A 12833-nucleotide genomic window follows, 5' to 3' on the forward strand; every position below is an offset into this window, starting at 1 on the left:
TAGTCTATAGAGATGGTATCTTTAGTTAGTAACACTAGGTGTCTTGCTTTTTGCAAAACAGACAGCTCTGCATTCTCACTTTGATAATGCTTTCCCAAACAGCTTTTACAAAATAGCCTTGGCATCATGATGCTCTTGGCCTGTCGAAAAATCTCACTGTGGTGAAAAGAGAGAACTTCTCCCCTGTGTGACTCTGTGAGGTTTTTTTTTTGTTTGTTTTGTTTTGTTTTGGTATATTCCAGAGCTGACAGAAAAGGATTGATGTGAATATATTTCTTTGAACTTGAGCACTTATTTCCTTCTTTCTTCTCCATACAAGTGCTGGAAATGTTACTAAGAGAGATTATGCAGTTCAGTGGTCCTCTGGTGGGCCCCTGGTTTTGGTGATTGCCTGGTCATTTTCCATTCATTATACCTCCTTCTCATCCATACTGGGCCGAGTATCCTTTTGTGTTGAGTTGAATAGCACTCAGGTTCAGCACCTTGGCTAGAGGCCTGGTTGCCTCATTCTTTGTAATTCTCACTTTCTCCTTTAGCAGCCTAACATTTTCATCAGCTGGCCTCTTTCCCACGATACATACCTGTTTCTTTTATTTCACCATCATATAAAAATTACCCTTTTCTTTAGAAATTAATCAAATATAATTATTTCGTTCTTCAGTGACCTCCTTGCTTACAGTATCTTCTAAACATCATTACTACCTAGCATATAAATATGAGTCTCTGGCTTCCATCTCCTTATTACATCTGCAAGAGCCACTTATTGTTTGAATATATGAGTGTTGTGTATAGTAAATTACTGTTAAGGATATAACTAGTATATATAAAAAGGATTGCTAGGCTTTTAAAAAATCACCTAAAGAGACAATTCTATCTTCAGCTATGATGGAAGTGCTGAAACAGAACTTTCTCTCATAATATAAATGATTAGAAAATTAGACAAAATATATGAAGCAACTGTTGGCAGACATGGATCAAAAGGCAGTGCAGGAGGCACCTGGGTGGCTCAGTCGTTAGGCGTCTGCCTTCGGCTCAGGTCATGATCCCAGGGTCCTGGGATCGAGCCCCACATCAGGCTCCCTGCTCGGCGGGAAGCCTGCTTCTCCCTCTCCTGCTCCCCCTGCTTGTGTTCCCTCTCTCGCTCTCTCTGTCAAATAATAAAAAAAAAAAGGCAGTGCAGGATTGTGATCCCTTAGAGAAGGGAAACATGTGAGGTGAGTCCAGTCTCCCCAGCTTTCTGCATGAAGGCACTTCTGAACCATAGCTAAAGGAGGGGAGCCCAAGCACAGGATGGTGGTCTCCCTGGTAGAGAATATGGAGATTGGAGATTAGGAGACTGAGGTCAATGGGTTTTGGGGCATAATATGTGGGAGAGTATGGACATATGTAGAGAAAAAGCTAAAAAGTCAGAACAAGAGTCCCTTTGAGTTTGTCACTGAACAACAAAACTGCATGCATTTGGTGAAATTCCATAAGTTAGAGAAAATAATTGTAAGGATTTGTAAATGGAACATCTCCCAGAGCATCCACATGACTGGGAGAAAACCTAATTACATATATGAAAAATTTTAGGAACTTGCAGATGACTTTAGAAATCTCACTGGATAAAAGGACAATGTAAATATTTACACACATGCTGGCAATGAACAAATAGAAAATTAGACAAAATTCTTAAAAAGACAATTTCATTTAAATAATGGAACATGAAATTCTTAGTGATGGGTTTAAATAAAAAAGTACATAACATTTACAATGAAATCTATAAAACATTGTTAAAAATTCATTGGCAAATAAAGAAGACTTTAATGAACAGAGATATAAAACAATAGATTGAAAGGTGCGCTTTAGTTGAGATGTAAATTCTCCCCAAATGGATCTGGAAATTTTATCCTATACCAAATTCCAGCACATTTTGGTTTATATATTAATTAGTCAACTCTAAAAATGATATGCAATACAAAGGACCTAGGATGGCTAAAACAATTCTGAATAAAAGAGCAAATTTGGAGGACTTTATCTGATTTCCTTTTTTTAAAAAAAAGATTTTTTTTATTTTAGAAAGAGAGAGAGAGAGCACATGCACACATGTGAATGAGCAGGGAGAGGGACGGGGCGGGGGGGAGGTGGGGTGGAGAGAAAGAACCTCAAGTAGACTCTGAGCTGAGCTCAGAGCCAATGTGGGCCTCAGTCGCACACCCCTGAGATCATGACCTGAGCCGAAACCAAGAGTCAGATGCTAACAGCCTGAACCACACAGGTGCCCCAGACTTTACCCGATTTCAAGAGTTATAGCACAGCTGCCGAAATTGAGCAGAATGATGTGAGAATAAGGATAGACAGAAATCAGTGGAATAGAATAGTCAAAAATAGACTACACCATCAGAGTTAACTGATTTTCTAAGATGGACACATTATGTTATGAATAGAATAACAGTTTAATAAAAATAAATGGGATGAAAGCTTGTTTTGTTTCAGTCCTGAATGTTGTTACTCTCTGAAGCTCAGTTTCTTCCTGTGCACACTGAGGATGTGATAATCACATAGACCAAAATCATTAATGTTATGTATACTGATATTTATATTACTTGTTCAAGGGAAAGATCCCTTCAAGTAAATAATGTGACTGTAGGCTTGAAAGCACTTAGAAACTTTAGAAAATAATGACATCAAATGTCATTTTATCCTGCAGTGCCTGTTAATATCTCTATCTGCTAAATTACATATTTTTTTCATTATGTTCATAGTTTAAATTTTTACACATGTGTAAAACATGCTGCTTAGTTACCATGATAAGGTATGAATATTATGGAAGCAGCCAGTGAAATCAGTGGCCCTCTTTATGCTGAGAACCTAATTATTTTACAGTTAGCCAAGATCAATGTAATTATTTTGAAAAATTTTTGGTTGTTTTTTGTTTAATATGTGTTAATTACTTAACATTAATCCAACTTGGAATGGAATCAGAAAACAAGTTATCTTTTAATATTACATGAACATTGAAATCAAGCATTTCTATGTTCCCATCCAATGGCTACCGTCAGTAGGCAAAACAGTAAAAATGATTATTTAGCACTCTAGTCTGATGTAATATTTATCTGTATATATTCTTTCTTTGCCCTTATAAATTAAAACTGTAACAAATTAATTGTACATTAAAATATTTCAATATAAGCTTATTATGACAATCCACTATCTAATTGAAACACGTCGACAGTTGGTTATTTACAATGAGAAAGACTCCTGAGGTTTCCTTAATATTTAAAATACAATTATATATATATATCTTTTTAAAAAGACTATTTAATAAAATATAGGAAAATCTTTTTAAAAAGGCCTCATTACCTTCTCTTTCAAAGATATTTTATATTCAAAAGAATAACCTAGCTGCTGATTTTTGGCTGAAAGGGGCATATAAGCCAACTCATTCCCCCAACTCCCTGTCTCTCTGGCCATACAACTAATTATAAACTGCCTTGACCAAAGCTTTTCTCTGCAGAACATGATTATACAACAAACATCACTCAGCCTTCCTAATGTTTACATGAGCAAATTAAAACTTCACTTATTATATTGATTTGAATTTCATTACCTATCATTTAAATTAGAACTTAGCATCCGTACTTGAATATAGTGAGTCAAAGACAAGCAGCATTCTAGTTTTTGAGTGGAGAAATTCCATTAATTCTTTGAGGTTAAACCAAAAAATATGTCACAGATACCTTTTGCCTCATTTCTCTTCTGTACTTGGAAATAATAATAAAAACTTGTGATTGGGTTGAAACAATGCAGCAGGGGAAGGAATCAGGAAAGGAGATAATTCTGGTTTCTTCCACCCCTACTACCAAGTCTCTACAGAAATTATCTGTTTTGATATGCAAAGTATGCTGCTTGAATTACTTTCATATTTCACATTATCTTAATGTTTTTCAATCATAGGTGTTTTGAATAGCAAATGTAGTTCACCATGAATTCTTATTTTTGTCAATGTGTTAGAAACTTTCAACACCAGTTTTGACATTATGTTAAAATGCAGATGGCCTCATATCTATAAAAATTAAAATTATTTAATCTTTAGAGAAAATAAGAAATTTAAGCTATTTATTGATATTATGTATAAGAATAATTTTAATGGTAATAAATACATCATCCTAGTTTGTTAAATTGAAATTTATATATAATTTATTTATATAAATTTTGATAATTGACGCACATACTGTTTTTTCTTGCAGTTTATCCACAGGCCAAGACAGAGACAACATTAGAAAAAGGTAAACATTCATTTATATGCTAATTAGAATTTATACAAGACACTTAGAAATTCAATTCTTAGTTTTCTTTGATATGGACTCCATCATAAATCCATACAATCTTTGAAATGGTGTTTTATTTCAGTGGATATAATGAAAAATTTAAAATAACATATATGATATTTGGTATGGAAGTCTTCAAACACTATATTTACTCTCATTCTAATGCAGAATGATATTTAGTATTAGATCAGTCGAATTCCACAGCCATGCACATGCTATTTTAACATCTGTTGAACAGTAATTTAGATGCTGTTAGTTCTCAGATCTCTACTCCCTTGATAATCTCAGCATTGTGTATCTTTAGCAAGTTATATCCAGTATTTCCCTGAATTGATAGATGTCTTTGAGTTGTCAAAGTCTATATGCAGAAGTAAATGGAGATATTTAACAATAAGTGATTGCTCTTGTCAACATTAGTGTGTGTACATAGCTTTTATGATTTAAATTATTTATTGGTTTTAGCTAAAAATAATTTTCTGATTAAAATGTTACATTAGCACATGAAAAAATATATCAGTAGATCAAGAAAGACACTCCTTTTAGTAAACGTCTAGAAGCTGACTTGGTCCAATTACCATTTATGTCATCTACATTTGAATGACAAAATACTGAACAAAGGGATCAAATTATTTAACTTGGGAAATGAAAGAGTTACAAAATTCAAACTGTATTTTAATTTTTCTGACTTTGATTTAATTGTGTGAGAAAGAGTTGAATGCTTTTGTGACTGATACTTAAGACTTACTAGACTGAATCAAAATTTATAAAATAAATTCACTTGCAAAGATTGTACAAACACTATCAGTGGATGTATTTATTTACAAATTTTAAAATAGCTTTCTATAAAATTGAATTAATCTTTACTGAAATGTTCAATGTTTCAATTAAATGAAATTCATTATCTGTAGTATCAAAGAATACAGGATATTTACCAATAGAGGGTTTTATCCACCAAGTAAAAGATGGTATTTTTGTGAAAGGAAATACCAACATTTAAATGTTAGGGTATTTTTTCAAAAATGTGAAATTAGGAAAAAAATGTATGCAGATAAAATTTACTATAAAATTATGCTATTTAATGTATATTTAATGATTTGGAATTCAATCATTCTTTTTCTTCTAATTCATATTAATTGATATTTTTCCAAAAATGCAATATTTTATTTTTACCAAAGTTAATTGGCTCCAAACAGTCAAAAACTGACAGTGTATGAAAAACAATCTTATAAATTATAAAGCACAGTATAAATTACTAGGTGTGAGGAAAACAAATATGGCATGCAGAGGGGCATACCTCTGCTATGAACTAGAGGAATCACTTCTGCTATTTGAACTATTTCCTTGACTATAAAATGAGCACATTCAGGGAAACAGAGCTCTTTTACCTTTAACAAGTTCTAAATCTACATTTTTTATGAGTTTTGTCAGATTGGTACTAACTTGATTAAGAAAAAAATATAACATTTCCTTAAATACAAAGTAAAAATGTTCTCCATTCTGTGTAGGTTTATGGATTTCTTAATCCTAGAATAGTGGTAGTATTCAATAGCAAAATAACGTCTCCTAAATTTTGATTATAACCTACTGAGTTCATTACCTTGCTTTGCTCAGCGAGATCACCAAGCCTCCAGAATCCCCAGTCTATAGAGTTCAACTTCAGCATTTATAGGAGATATGACAATAAGTAGGAGACCCAAGGATGAGGAATTTGCTTTGTCAAAGGAAGATCAAAGATCAAGAGGCAACTTGAATGAATTACATTTGTCAAGAGTCAGGGAGGAAGGTTGGAAAGTCACCTGGCTTAGCAGGTGGTGAGAGAGCAGTAAGGTAGATAATGTAATTAGTGTCCTAGTTAGGAGTTCCTCTTCTCTTCATTCTTAACTGATATTACATATGGAAATTAGAGAATAAAGCTAATCAATACTATTCACATGTGTTAAACAATGTTCAGATGCCAAAACCCATCCATAATAAAGACCTCTAGACATATCCACTTCAAGTTAACTTTGTGATATGCTTTTGGAACAGTTACAAAGACAACCTCTTTGAAATAGTTTGGGTTAAGACAATTGTCAAGTATGCAGCCTCAATTAAAAGTTAATAGTAAAACTTAATGTGGTTTGTGGAAGTTTGTAGCTTAAAATCTGTATTCTGTGTTTTAACCAAGCATCAGTCTAGAGCAAGGATTGTGTATGCAGATTTAGTACGACTGTTACTTTATCTGAGGAATATAGGGCATGAATTTCTTGATTTGTAACCTTATTTTAAACTGTAGGCCCAAGCGGAATTATTTTACAAGTGTGCAATGTCAACTTTGTCCTAAAATTTATGTCCTAGAATGGAGCCTCATAAATAATAGCAACTTCTAGTTGCACAATTTCTTAATTATACTTCTCAGCATAATTTCTTATTATTTTCTATTCTTTATATGCAGTATATTTTACCTACTCCTTTTTGTTAAACACAGAATTCTTATATTCTCTGTTAAGATGATTTAAAATTTCATAAGAAGTACATACTAAGGCCAAAACAAATCGAAATAATAGCAATTGAATGTATTTTTCCTCATTCTCTTATAAAAAAGTTTTACAAAAATTTAAAGAATTATTTTTTTTCCTTGTCCCATAAATTACACTTAACCACAAATTGTTGCTATGGGGATAATAGTAACATTCACCTTGAGAAACAAGAGGCAATAAACAATAAACAAAACTCTCAAATTGGTACTTTGAGAAGTTATAGAAGATAGATATTTTACACTACATTAAAATGGGATGTTTTATTAATAAAACAATGCTCTCATGGAGATCAGCCTTTCCAAAGATTTGCAACTGTTGCAGAAATCATTAATATTAAATATATGCTTTTTTTATAGTAACCTCCCGAGTGTTGCTTCCCTGAGATAGAACAGGTTGCTTTAAAATGGAAAAGGATATTACAGTTCATTTTTGCCACTCTGATAATACAGTTGCAGGGATAAAGTGGGGAAATTGGAGCTTTCCCCAATTTAAGCCCCATATATCTTGCAATCGTAATTTTGAAAATAAGTTTAATTCTCTTCTTTACAGAGTATGCCTGTAGACAAGGCTTGTAATGTAGATCACAGTAGCACAATTGCTGTGACAGCTGTGTTTAATCTGGTTTGGAGCGCTATCAAAGAATGGGCATTAGATTTTTTTCAAAAGCCTCTCCAATCCCTGAACATGTATTTCCTTTCTGCCTTTGCACGGCTGGAGTCACTCCAATGTCAGGAAGAAGAAAAACAAGAGACACACTGGTGGAGGATGTCATGCCTAACCTAATACAGATTCCAGAATAAGAATTCAGGAACTTCTAAGAATAGCCATGAAAGCTTCCACACGCCTCAAAGCTTCTCCTCCAATATTTTTAAAATTGAAACCGTTGTAATGAAGCAACACATTACACTTCTTTCCCTAATGGGAGCCTATACCTGAAAAATATGAAATATTCCTACTTCTTTCCTAAATGTCAATGCCTGTACGCCTAAAAAAATAACTGAACCAAAATTTTGCCATAACATTTTGTAACATTATGAATTTTGGAATATTTCTTCCAAACCAAGGGTAAAATAACATATTTTACTCTTTCAGTTCCTGAAATGGTTGATAGTTAGGTGCCCTATTAATTTATGATGAGAAATTTAGAACTTGAAATTCCAGTAGCAACAATATGTGACAATAGATACATCTTCCTTATTCTAAATGTCACAATAGACATAGTGGACAATTTTAATATTGTGCGGTTGTGGATAAAGTTCCGTTTTTACCTTGTATCTTTAACTTTTCATGTTTACTCCTTAAATAACTTCAACTTGGTTATTTTGTACATTTAATCAGTGTAATTCAATTATTCACAAAAAAGTATATTACTTTCTGACATTTTTATAATTTCCAGAAAAGCCAGATTACTGCTTTTTGGGAGAAGACAGTGGAGTCTGTCGAGGTTATATAACTAGGTATTTTTATAACAATGAGTCAAAGAAATGTGAAGATTTCAAGTACGGTGGGTGCCTTGGCAATCAAAACAACTTTGAATCACTGGATCAATGCAAGCAAACCTGTGAGAGTTTAGGTAAGTTTATTTCCCATCTCATTTTACTTCATTTACAGGCATTCTTTAAAAAATAAGGCAACTTAAAGGATGTTCAAGTTTACCTAGATTTTTGTTTCAGCCATACAGATGAAGTAGCATCCACTAAATTTGATAAAAATCAGTCACTGTGTTAACTTAAAAAAAAAAAAGGAACAGAAAATTAAGACATGTATAGGGGAACTTATTTCCATAGATTTATTTTACGTTACATTATTTAATTTTCTTTCCTGAGAATTTTAGTGCAATGTAAGCATAAGAATAGGGCTGCTGAAATCCCTTAGGTTTATAACAATTTGAGGACAAATAGTTCTTTGGAACCTACCACCTAAAATCAATCAGTTTTACCTGACCATGAAATTTATTAAAGGATGCCTTAAACTTTAACTGTTACCTTTTTTTGACCAAGAACTACAAAGTTACTCACAGAAATATGATCTTACTAACAATATGTATAAATATAAAGATTTACTGTTCATTAATTTAACATAGCAATGTGAATAAAATTTCTAGACGTCTCCTTTTTAAAGATTTATTTATTTGAGAGAGATTGTGTGTGTGCGCGTACATGTGCGCATGAGCTGGGGGAGGGGCAGAGGGAGAGAATCTTGAAACCGACTCCCCGCTGAGTGCAGAGCCCGCTGGGGGGCTCCATCTCAAGACCCATGAGATCATGACCTGAACCAAAATCAAAAGTCTCAATGGACTGAGCCACCCTGGTGTCCTTGGATGTCTACTCTTCTTCTTCTTCTTCTTTTTTAAAGATTTTATTTATTTATTTGACAGAGAAACCATGAGAGAGGGAACACAAGCAGGGGGAGCAGGAGAGGGAGAAGCAGGCTCCCCACTGAGCAGGGAGCCTGATGAGGGGCTCGATCCCAGGACCTGAGCCGAAGGCAGACGCTTAACAACTGAGCCACCCAAGCACCCCGATGTCTACTCTTCTTAACACAACCGCTGTGCTTTGCTTTGTGTGTATAATTATGGACTTATGTCAATGTTGTATTTTAATTGGCTGTATTTTTTTTTCCAGTGAATGATCTTCAGTTGGAACAAGCTGTGAATAATACAGTACTGCCTGAGTCTACGGGTAGTACAATACCATTTAATCCTGTGAATAGTCCGACAACGTTTGATGTTACAAATACTGTGTCCCCGCCTGATTCTGTGAATAATGATTCCATCACTCCCCAGCCTACCAAGGTTCCCAGCTTTTTTGGTAAGAATCTTTTTTTTTTTTAAATTGCTCCCAGAAAAATATTTTGGTAACAATAGAAGTGGAATGTATATTAGAACCTTGCTTTTTTTTAAAAAAATATATAGCTCTTGTTCTCTAATAATAGGTGTGTGGAAATATTGAGATTCAAAATGTTTGTCTTTCAATCCCATCAGGGTGATAATTTTCCTCTATTTTAAAGTATGCTTTGAAGGAGGCTTCTGATTGTATATCATATGAAAACTTTCCTATGATATTTAACTCTATGCCAAATTTATCTTATAAAATAATGCTCAGAATTATCAGCATCAATGTCTGATGGTAAATTATTATAATGGCAGCATTGAGTCAAAGGCAGTAAAGTGCTCTTTAACTGAGCACGGCATTGGGCAAGGTCTCAGGTGTTTAGTCACAGGACAAATTAGGAATTTGTTGAATAACCACCACCAAAGGTTATGTCACTCTGAAGAGAATTGTCTTTTGGATTTCTGCAAAATTCTCTTCTGGGCTATTCCCTGTCAATGTATTTACCAAATTTAAACAAACATACAGGAAATATGCCCACAAAAAATGCAGAGCTGGAAAATAGTAAAAATATTGGGAAACATAACCAGAAACTACAAATATCTGGGCAGTTAAAAACAATTGAGAGAGCTGAAAGTTAACAGGATAAATATAAGGTCCAACCTAAATTTTAAAAATCACATGTGCTCATTCACGAATTGGAGATCTCACTTCGAAGCAGTCCAAGTGAAAGTTTCAAATGTAAACGTGATACGAGTTGAAAGAGTTCTGTAGCTATTAAAATTGTAGGGTAAAAAGAGACAGTGTGTGGAGCAGGGGTTCTCCACAGCAGCCGTGTGTCAGAATCCAGTGGGAATCAGAATCTGAAAGTCTTTGAGCATCTCTTTACACAAACAAATAAGCAAGCAAGCAAACAGCAGACAGAAGTTCTGCCCAGATGGATTTAAAGCTGCACATGTTGACTATTCCCTATCTGGAACGAAGGATGTAAATATCAAGTTCAGTGCCACACTGACCTGATCATGTCTGAGGGCTTTGCTTCAGCTCTGAATGCCATACCTTAGAGGCCACAAAGAGAACTGGAAACATGTTTACAGAAGGCCTGGAAAAGTGCAAGGAGATGTGAGATCCAAAGAGGGAACATTATATATGCTCTCAGTACTTGTAGCACTATCATGTGAAAGAAAAATTAAGTTCTATACATCCCTCACCCCCCTTCTCCCCACATCCCTACCCTTCCTTATTTCCCTCAACCCCGCCGAAGAATCAGGATTGATTCGTGAAATCTAAAAGTATAAGTTTCTTTCTGTAAAGTGTTTATTTTTTAATGTGAGGTCTTAAAAAATCAGTGGGTACCACAGGAATGAGAGTCCCTAAACTGCAGGTCTTCGAGCAGTGTTCTAATAGCACTTGAGATGTCATGAACGGCATGCAGAATTTCAGAGGGAGTTTGAAAACGGTATATTCAAATGCCTTCAGGTCCTTAGATTGGATTCTATAATTAGAGCAATGAATTCAATGCCAGATGAATTTGAGTCTAGTTTTTAAACACTACTTTGTTTGTAATAATGATAATAAATAGCTTTGTAGTTCTGATTTATCTGTGAAATTAAGTAATTTCATTGCATTGTTTCTTTGTGTCCTTTCAGCCCTGTGTCTTTCAGTGACATTTTGTTTTATCCAGTTAAGTATCACATGTTGAAAAGCATGCTAAATCTTATTGTGTGAAAGATGTGAAAGTTTAGAATGACAAACTTAATGGGTTTAAAGAGACATGTGATACAATATATCTACTAATAAAATAAATGCATGAAATCAATTTTCAATATGTTTCAATATTTTTTGTTTGGATTGCTTCACTAATTCAGATAGAGATCTATATTCATTTGTCATTATAATGAATGGAGTAAGAAGAAAGTTTTGCCTTAAAGTTTTATCAAGTATAAAAATCATGATTTTTGGCACGCACACTGCCAAAATAGAAAGGAGGAGACAAAATATGTGTGAGAAAGTAAATGAGTTTTAAATACTGTCTGATAAATGTCCTAAGTTTTTATATAGTTGCACAATGAAAAGTATAAAAAACAAACAAATGGTTATAACAGTAAATTATTAACTAAGGAAACAGTAAAAATTCACAACATGAATCTAAAAGAAAACAAGATTAAATGGATTTTTATTGAAAACAATAGACATTTAATTCTTTCATAGTAAGTGCATTTAAAATTAGGGAAAATCTTCCTCCTTTGTCTAGAGAATTATTTTTTTTATTGTATATACTTGCCTCAAAACCTAAATTTCTCTAGCCAATTTGACCCTTTTTCTTCTTTTTCTAGGAGTATTCATTTCTCATTCTTTTGTTTTGTAACATTCCTAAGTTAAAGCATGAAATAATGTTGCAATAGCTACTATAGGAAGTTTGATACGAAGAGTGGCTAACATGAAAAGGGGGACAATGAAGCTGTGCCCTCACTCTTTTTAAGATCTACTTGATCCCTCGTCCACCCCATCCAAGAGGCAGAAGGTGGAAATTCAGCCATCCCTCTTCACTAAGACCTAGATGAGCCCTCCTCGACCTCATCCAAGTAGCATAATGTCAGAAGGCAATTGTACCCCTACTTTTCCTATACCCAGACTATCCCTTTCCTACTCCACCAAAGGCTTTTGCTGAGGTCTATGAAGACACTGTTGATATTCCAGCTCAAAAATAATTACATCTGTCAGTGCTTGCAATTATATTAATATATTTTACTATAATTTAAGAAAATATGATTCTATGCTTATGTAAAACCTTGTGGTTCAAGGTTTTAGCAAATGTATAAGCTTCTCTGCATTAGGTTCTTTTGAAAAGATGTAAATCGTTTTAATTTTGATTCAGTGCATAGGAATAATAACATGCCCCACAATAAAAATAGGATAGCATTCATTTAAAATTCTTTCCGTTAAATAACAATCCTTAGAGTATTGGAATATTCCAAAAATATAGCTAGATTATGCTATTGTTATGAAGGAGAATATTTATAAATATAATTTTAATGTTTCTCTTCATGATAATAGGAAAGAAATCTTTTAGAAGTTTTGTTCGCTGTTTATTCTTAACTACCATGATATTGCATATAAGCTTGAGAATTTTTTTTCCAGTGAGCCCTCTTGACTGAAAATATTTGAATGCT

General features: G+C 33.7%; 1 protein-coding gene across 3 annotated transcripts in view; it reads left to right on the forward strand.

Annotated features, from left to right (window-relative positions):
* The window catches only part of TFPI (tissue factor pathway inhibitor), a 64775-nt gene that overhangs the window by 35081 nt on the left and 16861 nt on the right, over positions 1-12833 (forward strand). For all 3 annotated transcript variants that reach the window (XM_035007568.1, XM_035007569.1, XM_035007570.1), the window contains 3 exons: positions 4230-4268; positions 8226-8402; positions 9454-9639. In XM_035007568.1, coding sequence (XP_034863459.1) covers positions 4230-4268; positions 8226-8402; positions 9454-9639 — 402 coding nt within the window. The remainder of the gene's footprint in view (positions 1-4229; positions 4269-8225; positions 8403-9453; positions 9640-12833) is intronic.

The sequence above is a fragment of the Mirounga leonina genome, unplaced genomic scaffold (assembly GCF_011800145.1).
Source record: "Mirounga leonina isolate KUSES-001 unplaced genomic scaffold, KU_Mleo_1.0 Mir_151, whole genome shotgun sequence".
Lineage (NCBI taxonomy): Eukaryota > Metazoa > Chordata > Mammalia > Carnivora > Phocidae > Mirounga > Mirounga leonina.